This window comes from Bactrocera oleae, chromosome 5 (genome assembly GCF_042242935.1).
Source record: "Bactrocera oleae isolate idBacOlea1 chromosome 5, idBacOlea1, whole genome shotgun sequence".
NCBI lineage: Eukaryota > Metazoa > Arthropoda > Insecta > Diptera > Tephritidae > Bactrocera > Bactrocera oleae.
Genome location: NC_091539.1, coordinates 68,500,054 through 68,513,260, shown reverse-complemented (window position 1 = coordinate 68,513,260; position 13,207 = coordinate 68,500,054). Strand labels below are relative to the sequence as shown.

General features: G+C 33.9%; 1 protein-coding gene across 2 annotated transcripts in view; it reads left to right on the top strand.

The window, feature by feature from the left end:
* pigs (pickled eggs) overlaps positions 1–13,207 on the top strand; it is a 119,253-nt gene that overhangs the window by 52,021 nt on the left and 54,025 nt on the right. For both annotated transcript variants that reach the window (XM_036365610.2, XM_036365609.2), the window contains exon 3: positions 988–1,600. In XM_036365610.2, the coding sequence (XP_036221503.1) occupies positions 1,433–1,600 (168 nt within the window). In that variant the 5' untranslated portion in view covers positions 988–1,432. The remainder of the gene's footprint in view (positions 1–987; positions 1,601–13,207) is intronic.

The following is a 13,207-nucleotide window of genomic DNA, read 5'->3' as shown; positions in this document are numbered from 1 at the left end:
TCATCGAAATTTTTTAAAAGATTGTGTCTCCAACCCTAGAAATTTTGTTTAAGGCTCCACGTCCTACAAGACTTCTTATCTGTTCATTGAGTATTATGTGTTCCTTAAGACTGACTTCTATGAAGAGCTGTTGCATAGAAGGGGGATTTAAAAACCTTTATGGTTAGAGTTGGTTAGTTTGGAATTATTGATAGTCCGATTGTTGAAGAATGTACAGTTATTTAAATAGCAAATTTTCTAAAGCTTTTGGCGAATTAAGTTCATATGGCTTTACTAATAGTAATTATATATCAGTTCATTTTGCTCTAAATACTACAAATAAGATGCGTTAAATAAAATATTTTAGTATACTGGCTTTTTATAAATAGTCTATAATATTTCATAACAAATTTATTGATAATAAACTGGGGTTTTCGGCGTAAAGTGAACGTAAAATAAAATAGAGAAAACTAATTGTTTAGAAACAGTATGTAAACGGCCAAAAAATGGTGTCTATTAAAATTAGTTACTTATAAAGTAGTCACGAATTTCTGCCGGATGTCATAACTCTCTTAAACCCCCTTTGTGACGCCAGTTTTGTATGTACAACCCATGTTTAAAAATAAAATAACATTTTCATTACTATTTTTTCTGAGTTTTTCATTTGCTCAATTTGAGTTAAGTTAACCACTGGTTATTTGACACGCATTGACGATATCAAGTGACTTAATTCCCTTTATTTTGCTGCCGACCAACAGGTGTACCTCGCTTTAATGCAAAAGCTTTTAATGCAGTTAAATGCATTGTCAATCAGAGCGAAAATGTGTACAACTATATGAGAATATATAATACATATTAGTATACTTATATATATGTGTATGTGTCCTATACAGAAGTAATTAAGCTTAATTCTAATTTAAACAAAAACAAAAAACTATATCTTTTACACTTTTTCAGAATTTTTTGTAGTTACAAATTAACCCGTTATTTTATTTGCTTCCATTGCAGATAATTCATGTGAACGCCCCCTGTTAACTTTGATGCAATATAAAGTGCGCGGCAAGAACATTGAATATACGAATTATAATGAATTATCAACCAGTATCCTACTATTTTATCAATAACTAAAGTCACAAAACGAATATCCACATTAAACTGGTGTCCACAAAAAATTAGAAAAAAATTTAATCTAATAATAAAGGCTAGATATGTGAATAACACGAATGACGTAGTTAGCAAGCGAATAAAATATACAAACGAACGGTTTTTTGTTTAAATTTTCTTCACTTTTTTACATTAAATTAATACTTGATAAAATAAAAACGCGAAACAATTAAATACGAGCAATATTTAACAAATATTAATAAAACTTAAAACGAACTCTTTGAAAGCATAATCGGTCGGTTAGTGTATTAATTGTAACCAAAATAGTATTTTTTAAAGACCCACAAAAATGGCAATGCTCGAGGCCCGGCCTTATCGGCCTTTCAAATCGAGCGAAGAGTACTTAGAGGCGATGAAAGAGGACTTGGCCGAGTGGTTGAGCACGCTTTATCCAGATTTAAATATTAATGCGGAGAATTTTATGGATCGTCTAGATACTGGAGTCGCACTATGCAAGGTAAGTTCATTAAAATAAATTTAATAATTAATCATTATGAATCAGCAGTTCCCAAACAAATGTTAGACAAATATCACAGCAATCGTCGTTACAAATTCAACGATTATTTTAAGCCTAGGCATTTTAAAGCTTCAAATAAAGGGAGCTTCCAGAAATATACAATATTTAAGGATTAATCCCCTCCACTGATGCAGTTACATACATAAGTATATCGACGTAACTGATGACTTAAATTAAGGACCAAACAGACTATATAGGATTGCCGGAAACCCTCACTACTTCAAATTCGAAAGCCACGAAGTTTGTAACACGCAGAAGATAATATATGTATGTATATAAATGAGCAGCGTGACGAGCTGAGTGCTGCCTGTTCGTCTTTCGTTTGTATATACGCGAAGTAGTCCCTCAGTTTTTGAGTTATCGATCTTAAATTTTTTACACGTTATTTTCCTCTAAGAAGTTATTCAATTGCTGGAGCCGCCAATATTGGACCACTATAGGATATAGCTGCCATACAAATTGATCGATCAAAATCATGAGATCATGTTATACTTGTAAGTTATGTACTTGTAAAGTATATAGTATATAGCTTTGGTGCAGCCAATTTTAACGTCTTGTTTTTTTGTTTAATTAATGCGAACTATTTCTATTAAAAAACGCCAACGCCTTCAAGGCAATCACCTATGCAAAAAGCTCAGTTTCACTTTTCTCAATTTCAGCATCATTTGCCAACAATGTGAACCAAAATAAGAAACAATAAAGGTTTTCATTAATTTTAATGAATTTTTAATTTTCCGCGAACAATAGAATCGCACAGAATTTAATTACGCCTGCCGCCATTAGCGAGTATGTGTAGGTCTGCAACTTTTACTTTCGATTCATTGCAACGAATGCTAAGTCTGCGTGCAGACATAATGACAATGCATAAATTTCAGCATAGTGGTACCTACATATGGGTGAGTGTGTATGTGAGCACTGGCGAGAGGGCTAAAATGTGCACCTTGCAACCGACAGCTTGCGGCAATACGAACTTTGTGGTGCACTTGGCAATGAACGATTATGCGTCGAAGAAGCTGCATGTGGCACATTTTAGTGCATTGCTTGCACGTTGCATGCGACACGTCCGTGCACACCAGCAATTTGTGTTTCGTTCACAAATTCACTCACACGCACGCACATACACACAGCTATTTGCTTGCAGCGCTGTGAATTTATTGTACAAGCTGAAATTGCAGCTGCAGCATCTTTGTCCCGTTAGTATATGTGTTGTTTGCTGTTATTTGTCGCTGTAACACCGCGTCGCCGCTCCCCCACCTCGCCAATTAGTGCCATGCCAGCTTACTTTATTTGCCACCACTGTTTGTTGATGTGCACTAAAGGCAGCTTTTACGGCTGCAGACATTTGTTGTTGTGGCTGTTTTATAATTTTTTGTTGTTGTTGTGTTGGCTGCCCTTTTGCTTCTGCTTTTGCCTTCTCATGTGGCGCTTTGCGTTGACGCGCATATGTTGCCCATTTGTGGTGTTTTTGTTGCTGTTGTTGTTTTTGCAGTGCAATGAATGGGGCGTTTATGTTAGCATTGTCGCATTGATATCATTCTACGCAGCTATCTTCCACACATACACATATATATGTATACATACACACAGTCCTCGATTTGACAGTTGTTGCATTATTGCTGAGAGTCGTAAGCTCCCCGTCAGCTGATAAATGTCGCATAAAAGCAGTGCGCCTTTTCCATTAAAAATTATATGAACGCATTATTTGTGAAGTCATATGCCACCACAGTAGTTGCAACAAATAAATATGTATATTGCACCTCGAGAAGAGCTGAAAAATATTTACCCCATAGCAATAATGAAAAGATTTTCTTATAATCGGATCATCAAGCTGGGCTAAAACGCTATTTTAAAATGCTATATTTCAGTTTACTTCCTCACCGATCCTCAAGCATATTTCTTAGCACTGATTTCTCGAAATTTGGTTGGATACCAGTCCATGATTGACATCAAAAAGTCGTTGAGTCGGGATTTGAGACTATTGTTATTGTGCCTACTGATATTATCCGAAGAGTAGGTCGTTACAAGCATTAATCTCCTGAAACCCGGATGTATTTTATGAGAAGCCTTTACATTTCAGAAATCGACTCGGTAGTTAGATATTGCCGAAGAAGTGTCGTTAATTGTGAAACTCTTATTTCTGTTATTACATTCTTCATTTTAAAACATTAAAAAATAAGTATGTATGCTTTTATACGAGGTGTGTTCAGAAAAGTCCAATTGTCAAACTGTTTTTATGATGTTGAAGTATGATAAAAATTTTAGACGTGTTTCAGTGCAAGAAAGCTCCTCAATAATTTATGAAATCGAAAACACGGGAGATATTACAGTCATTTTGAAATTTGCCTAAGTTTGAAAAAATATACTCGACTGATATATTTCCGCTGCTAAATCAAATACTCACTCCCCCATTTTCGGAGTGCAACTACCATTATTATGCAACTTAAAGAGTATGAGACGATAAAAGTCGGATTTTGTTTTCTCTTATGGAATCGCTCACTCAGGTGCCCAAAAGTTAGAACCAGTGTCAAGGTAACTTGAAAAAATTAGCAAAACTCTTCTTACAAGCAAATAACAAATAGGTCTTGAAAAGTTCGTCGAGTCAGTTATATCTTTCAAATGTTTTTAGGTATACACTCAAACGTGTGTACCTATTTAGCTTCGAAATCTCAAGTTTTTGTGATTATGATCACACTTTGTGCACGGACTAGTTTCGATCCATGAGACATTGATTTAGGGGGTGCTATTTTATCCAGTAGGCAGTGCGATTTACTTCAAGCATTGGTATAAATAAGTATATACATACTTATATGTATATCCGAGTATTTATACTCATCTGCACCCTACATTTAATGCATTTGTATGACAAAAAGACAGGGGAGCCAGTTGCGTGTGAGTACATTGCACTCGACTCTCATCATCCGGTTCACAGAAATTCACTTTTGTTATTGTAGTAAATGCTGTGTTTTTCTTTTCCAAGTTGCCTTCTTGATTTCATGCTGTTGCTGCTTTAAAACTGATTAAATAAATTATAATCCATACACATTTGGAAACACAGACCAATGAGAAATCTCTCATTACTGTAATCAACTTATAAGTGACAGTGAGGGAGAATTTTCAATTATTATGTATTCATTCATTTAATGCGTACAAGTGAGCTGCGCCTTTGTAAAATAAAATATGTAAAAATTTTCCATTTTGTCGCGTAGGGTGCATTAAACTTTATTATCGTTATCATCTTGTTAATATTTTTGCTAAAAACCATGTGAATTTTGAATACCTTTTTCGAAAGAATGTTTGAAACTTAAAAAAATGTGGAAACATTGTTTATTTTGTATCAAAATAATGAGGAGAAAAAAATAAAGAAAATTTTTAATGATTTAATATCTCAGAAACGGTAGCTCTTAGGAAAAAAGTATTGGGACATTTTTATACCCTGAGTAGGGTATATTAAGTTTGCCACCAAGTTTGTAACACCCAAAGGGAAACGTCGGAGACCCATTTCACTGAAAATAGGGAGCGAGCGAGGAGTTTTAGTATATTATTTTTAATGAAATACACATATATTTTGAATTTTGTGAACAAAAGAAGAAGAAGCTCAAGATTTAGTGAACAGCATATCTTGCCTTTGTTTGTCGAACAGAGATCAATGGTCAGATAGCGCTCATGCTTTACAACAGTGCAAATTATGTCTCCCCACGCTAGAAAGTAAATTTTGCTACCCACATCAATCAGTATTATAAACTTAAAAAGGACCGGTCGATCGATCTTTTCCAACTCTTTGCGGTGTGATATGTTATGTGTTGTTTTAAAATCACATCAATGCAGTTTTGGAAAAGCTCTTTAAAGTCAGAATGACACTATAAATTTTGTCTAGGCAATAGAGATGAATTAAGAGAAGCCCTCTAGCAAAAGTTAATGTTATTTGGTGTGGTTAGTGGGGCTGACAACTAATATTTTTATCGAATCAATGTTCTAGCAGTTCTATATTCATATGTATGTTTATTTTTATAGCCCACAAGTACAACTCAATCCAGCACATCTTGCATTAAAATGGGTTGTGACTGAAAGCGGTGCATTTCACGCTGAGGAAATTGCAAGCCCGACAAAAGCAGATGCCTTATTGACGCAAGCAATTAACATCACATTTACAACGTAATAAAAAACACTTTTACTCATTTTATGCCTGCACATATATACATACACAAACAGATTTTTGGTGCTCTTGTGTACATACGTATGTGCATACATCACTCTGACACCAATCAAGCGGAAACAAATATTTCAACATCTGCAACAACTCCACAGTCTATAGATAAGAAAGCGGCGATGTTGTGAAAAAGGGGACGAATGGGAGTGGTGAACGCAGGCTTTTTGGAGCTACACATTGCATCCATCAGATTTCGATTAAAATACGACCTGTTTATTTAACAGAAATGCGCATAAATGCAACACACACACACATATATACGAGTATACTTAAGCTGATATGTGTGTGTATTTGTTTTAACGCTTATGCAGACGGAGCTAGGGGAGTCTCTAAAAATGTTCACACGTTGCGTAGCATTTAGCTTTGGTAGTCCATTCCAGTTACACACCTCTCGCCCCTCCTATTGTTGTTGCAGTCGACCGTTTCATCGATGTGGTGAAAAGTAAAGCTGCAATGCGTTGCGTAAATATTGGGTTAAGCGCAAAGTTTACTTAATATTCGCCGCTTCGACATACTTCGGCACCCTTCCTCCACAAACAATCCGAGAGAAATCATAAATGTGCCAAAAACAATATGCTCACAGAGGTAGGCGTGTGTGAGTGCAACCGCGGAGCTCGGTGTCGGTGGGCATAAACAAAGCAAATCTCTTCTTTTCTAATGGTTTGCGTGGCTTTAAAGTTGTGCAGCGTGTGGTTGCCACATGTTCTGTTGGATTTCAGTACAACTCTTTGATGTCACTCAAAACGTGAAGGAAGGTCATAAAAATGGGAAGGCAGCGCTTCCTCAAGATTTGTAGCTTCGTGTCTTTACTAAATTTTACTGCAGTATTTTGTTGTTTTTAATATTGTTGTAATTTACACCAAATTTTAAACTTTGCTGGAAAAGCTGGAAAATAAACTTTATCAGTGAAACTTTAGTATGCGCAAAAGTTTGTATGAATGGAATGAAAGTGGGTATATGTACATTTATAAGTATACATATGTATGGTATATGAGAGTAGATATGAAACCATATATGAAACTCTTTAAACTTTTATGGTAATAAAAAAGTAGTAATCAGCTCTCTTAATCACTGTTTAAAGTTTATATTTTAGTTAGTAAATACCTATATTGCTCTCAAACACACACCAATAACTCATTACGAGTACTTTTGCATAATGAAAATGCCAGAAAAATGTTAAGTAAAGTAACTGCTAGTAGTTGTAGAGTACTCTTATAGGTAGGCAGTTCGAAAATGGATTTCGCATTTGTAGGACGCATTTGAAAAAGATGAAAAAAAGAATGAAAAAATATTGTACTCCTCTGTAAAATGGACGAGCAATAACGTTGGGATATCGATACGTGTATGAGATATTTAGCTTTACAAGTTCAAATGTTTATTATAACTAAAGGGTGTTTTTTTTTAGAGGTACATATATAATTTTAAATTGCAATAAAACAACGATGAATTATTTGATTGACATGAATTTTATTTATCCGAAAAGATAATCTTGTGGCATTACATTTTAAATATGATTTCTGGCATATGACCGCCACGGTTGGCTCGGATGTAGTCCAATCTGGACGTCCAATTTTCGATGACTTAGAATAATCAAGAATTTTAGAATAATCAAGAAGCATATACAATATAGTTTTTTTTTTTAATCTAAAATTATTTAGCGTTTAATTTTTGGAAGCTGCACTTTTTATTTATAAAAATACTTAAAATTAAAGATACTTAATCTTTATATCCATCTTACTACATAAGAAATAACACATATCGATTTTGTTACTAATTTGAGAGGGTGATATAGCTCACATCGACTATATTATTTTTTATAAAATAAATAAAGCACTTTCGTTTCGAAAAATTTGTTTGGAGTTTTAAGATATTTCGAGGTCAGCTTTTCGAAAGTAAGCTTTTTTTTTTAATTAGTATGGACACAATTTCAGACTCATATATTCATCCGTGTGCCTTTTATGCCATTTTATAATCGTTTTAGAGGTTATTACTCCTATATACTTTAAATGAGCCCATCAGATAAATTTTTTGCTTTTTTGTTTGTCTTGTAAGCACAAAAGTTCTTATTGTGTACTGCTTATATGAAGCATATGTTTTTGAGCTCGTCAACTTGACTAGCCCGTGTCAATGCAATAGGCAACACCAGTAGAGAATTATCGGAGCAACAAGAATCTTTGTGTGTAAACTCAGACATAAAAAAACTTTGACTTTTTCAGATTTTTTTCCAAAATTTATGGGTTGGATGCAAAAATTTATTGTAAATTGTTGGCAATATTTCATATTATTTACGTTGTTACAATTTGCAAGAGTGTTGAAAGCTCGGTTCCGAACGAACTTAGACTCCCTTATATTTTTTATATGTTTTTCTATGAAACACGAAAATAAGAAAATAACATTATTTCACCGTCGGCTCTTGCTAAAAATTGCCTAAAATATAATATCATCTCTAACAAAAGTAGAATATGCTAATTAAGAAATTCTAATTTACATTAAAATTGTTCCACTATAACGGTTTATTTTCTAAAATTTTGCCTCAAATAGCACAAAGTTTATTCGCACACATAAGTTTGTATATGTTTTGCTAAAAAAAATTAAACAAAAAATGAAAAATTTTCCGCATTTATTCCCGTATGTGACACATTTCAGTTCCCATCCACACTCACAACGCAAGCGGTCCTTGAACGCTTCCGTGCGCAAAGTCTATGGAAAGTCTTTATGAAAAGTATATGTTGATATGTTTACCTCCATTTCCCTCCCAACGGATAATTATATGGAAAACGCCATTAATAAATTCAAATACGAACACAGCTGCAAAGAAATTAAAATAAAATGTGATGAGTAAAACGAAAACGAAAAAAGGATGTGCAAATATTTAATGAGCGCCAGCTCAGTGGAGCATCGAATGCATGCACCTGCTTCACAAAGGCTCCATCAGCCAGCGCTGTGACAGCAAGACAGTCACAACAACAACAGCCGAGGCACTGCAGCGCATGTCCTTGCAGCTCGTCGTGGCACACTGCCTCGTAGCCACAAGCGCGCATAACGGACATGCATGAGCGCTCCACAAGGCACACAAAAACACTCACTCACATACACATAACATATACTTGTATATGTTTTTAGTATGTATATGTATTTTTGTGTGTATGGAGTGTACAGTGGCTGTAATAATTTTTAAAAGGATTTTTTAACATGAAGTGGCATGTTTTTATGAAAACTGCAGCAAAAGATAAATAAAATATGATAATAATCGAAGTGCCGTAGTACTGCCAGTGCTTTACCGTTTAAAATTCATAAAAGCAAAGCACTGAAATAAGTAAGGATAACACAAATGGCTGGCGGAATCAGGACATGCTGTCACAGCGACAGAATAAATAAATAACCGACGACCAGTGACTTGGCGCATTGTGTTTGCAGTTGGTTGCTAAGGCTCTTTTAACAAGCCATAATATGCCAGCCGCCACAATGTTGGTGCACTGCCTCCATGAGGACACTTGGCGGTGCTCCAAATTGCATGCAAGTAATGGCTGTCATTTGCCGTAATAAAAAGGCACTAGAAATGCAACACGACAACCTTGCTTATGTGTATATAAATGTGTATGTGTATGCTGGGTCTAAGCTATTTTTCTCTTAATTATTTCAATAAATTGAAAACGAAAATAGAATAGTTTTAATGAATAACTAAAACATGGACAGTTGGCGGCATTACACAAGTCCTTATAGACTATTACAAAGAAGAGAATGAATTTCGAAAATTTTATATTAAATTTAGATTATTTTCTGTTACTGTTAATCTAAATATGTACAACTTCGGTTAAAATATATAAACACTAATATCTTTAATTATCTACTGAAATTATGATATTACTTTATTCCTTGGCGCTAGGTTTTCTCCGAATAGCAAAATTAGTGTAGAAAGTAAATAGACTCACAAACAGCAAAAACAATCCAATTTTTTCAAATAATACTAAAGGATCACATGTTCCCTATTTCTTCTTACTAAACAGCATAATTATATGATTTGCGCGTAGTATCTACAGTAGTCTTAAAGAGAAGTTCAACTTATTCCGGTGTGATAGCATTTTAAAATTAGCGTTTTTATAACAAATGTTGCCAGATCAAACAAAATATTAATTTTTGAACATTTAAATTAAAACACTCAACATTATCAACTTAATTTGACTGTTTAATACATAAAGTAACTGTTCAAACCTTTTTTTTTTGGGATTTTATGGTATATTAAAACAACCAGTTTGTGAAACTTCAATAGTAAATAATATCAATTAAACTTTTTTACTGTCAATTACTAAAAGTTTTTTTTTTATAATTTTCAAGGAAAATTAATACTCCGAAGTTGCAGATCACAAAACATGTCATAAAATACATTTAGTTTTTGCGTTTTCTCTAAGTTTCATTGTTGTACATTTTCGTTTTTTAGATTAAATTGTATCACATTTTTATTAGTGATCTTGCCCAGCGGTTACAAATCTCTCTGTTGACATAATTTTTTTAGAGGTTTTTGATTTAACCCTTCCAGTCTTTTTAGTTGTAAAACATCAACGCTACTCGATTCAATCAATTGTCAAATTCGGGTAAGTAATTTACTCTCTCCATTCCCAATGACAGGAGTCTAATATATCTCTTTGCCTCTGATTCTTTTAATAAAATATAAATAAATTTAATTTGTGAGTCAATTGCCTAGAGATCTTGGAAAATAATGTTGTTTTTCTTTGATTAACCTGGCCAAATGTAATTTCACGGTTTGAACATCTTAAAAAGATACTGAAATTCTATAAAAAGCTGTTGTGTGATATCGGTAGGGTTAGCAACAAAAAAAAAAAAAAGCTTAAAGCTAAACAATTGTAATTTAGTAAAATATAGAGAAAAGATCAGTAGAGAGAAGATTCGTTTTCACATAAGTCACATTCACTTCAGTTGATGTTTTGAGCTGCTTTTTACCAATTTCATGGCAATATAATATTATTTGGTGTTACTCTAGTTATCCTGTTAGTTATTTTAAGTTAATTTAGATTAGCGACTTTTTTGTACATTCGATTGAAATTAATATCAAATCGACTAATTTATATGTTGAGAAAGATTTGAGATATTCGTTGAGTTCAGCGCCATTCATTGGCTAGCTTCAAATATATAATAATGATTATTACAAATTCGGCCGTAATTGAGGTAATTTGCGATCAATAAAAATACGCACTCAAAAATAAATATGGTTTTATATATCATAAAGATCACTAAATAAATTTTAAAACAAAAAAAATGGAAAAACAAATAAAACATTCGAAAAATGTAAATCCTCTCCAGTGTTGATAACCAACACTCTAAAGATTGCCACCAGCAAAAGCAATCATTGCGCCACATTCATTCCCTTCTGGGCGATGACAATTTGCTTAGTTGGTTTTGTTTCGCATTCCAAGTGGCTAACGATCAGAACAAAGAAGCTGCCGTGCATGTTTTGGGCTTTATAAATACCACCTCGGGCAGGCTTCGCGGCAAAAGTAGCGCCACCGGCGTTGAGGCTGGTGTAAAAATGCGTCAAATGCACGACACAATCCTCAGATGTACTTCGTGTATGCGCAACAAAAGGCGCCCGCGGCAAAGTTGCAGGCAACCAAACGGGACACCAGCTAGCCACCGAAGACAAAGAAGCATTTTTTAATGGAAAAATGCAAAGCAAATTGTGTGCATACATAAAGTACAACAACAATCGTTCCCCAATTTCTGTTAAACACGCATCCACAATTGGAGTTGGTGCTGTGTCTGTTTGTTTTCGCAAGTACTTGGTTTATATGCGTTTCATTGCACTCCAAGAATTCACAATGTTGACAGATGCCGACAGCGACTTCACTCGACGTACATTCATGGGCAAAATAAAAATAAGCAACACCAAACCAAAATAACCGAATGAATTTTTGGAATTGCCTTCTAGTACATAGGCGTTGAACTTAGTACTGGTACTACTTGGATACATGCAGTTATAAATTAAAATAGCTTAAGTCGTTTTAAATGAATGGGATTTTTAATGTTTTTGATTTACTCAGAGACTGGATCTTGTGTTTTAACTTTAAAGTACTTTATTTTCTTATGGTTCAAAACACAATGAAACATAGAGAATATATTCAGAGATTAATATACTAGTATTTAAAATATATTATATATCATACATACCTTAGCTTAAGTCGACTTAAGTTGCTTTTAAGTTGCTAGTGATTAAAACAATACATATACAATATTATAACTGGAAATTTTTTGTTTGTGTTTCAGTTAACAAATTTAATAAAAAAAAATTAGATACCGAATTTCGGAGCGCTCGTAAATTTTGCCAGAATGCTGTAGTTTCGAATTTAAATTTTTTAGGCCACAATTTTCATATTGGTGTTTATATAAGGGTTCGTATATATGGTTGATTTGTTTTTAAAATATTTTTGTGATTCCAATATAAACGTTAGAATTTCGATATTCCAAATTTCTATACAAGGAAAGGGTTCAGATTTGAGACAACCCTGTTAAGACCAGAACTTACAATTTATAATAATTCTAAACTTAGTTTTCCAAAAATAGGTATATTTGAATACCCAACAATTTTTTAATAATGCTTATATAAACGAAGGGTAATTAACAATTAACCGACTAGAAGTTCTACAAAACAATTCTGTCATTATTTATAAGTATTGCAAAATAATGTTCAAACTCGAAAATGCATACATACATTTTATAAAATTTCTCTGGAGTTCCAATCGAAGTCTCGAACAGTATTGTTCTCTTTTACGCATGTAAACTGTATTTACAAAAGTGTATGTATATATTCACGAACATATTTCTAGTCACCAATGCTTTAGCATTCTCCCCTGTCGAGCACATCCATCGTCAATCATCGCCACCCAAATTGACTGCAACGCAATTTGTAATTCGCTTAATTGCGGCATTACTTCGTGTGCTTCGTTGCACTTCTCGAAACACTCAAAACACATTCCCGTCTGTTTTCTTGTTCTTCTCACCACTTCAGAATCGCGCACTTTTCGAATCGAACACTCAACGCTGGCATATTTCAGCCAAACGTTGCTAATGCTGCAGCAATCATTTGCACTTCCTGCTCATATTATTGTGAAAAATAATTATTTCATTAAAGTCTGCGGCTAATGTGGCAATTTCACGTTAAAAATGTGAACGCCTTGCAACATTGTATGCATTTTAATTAGGCTGTTAGCAGTCGATGGGGTTATCCTGTATATGGATCGTAGTACAAGTGTCTTGGTTATATTTGTTGACAACATTATTGCTCTGAAATGTGGCGTGAGCGGATTTTGTTAACAAGATTCGCCTCA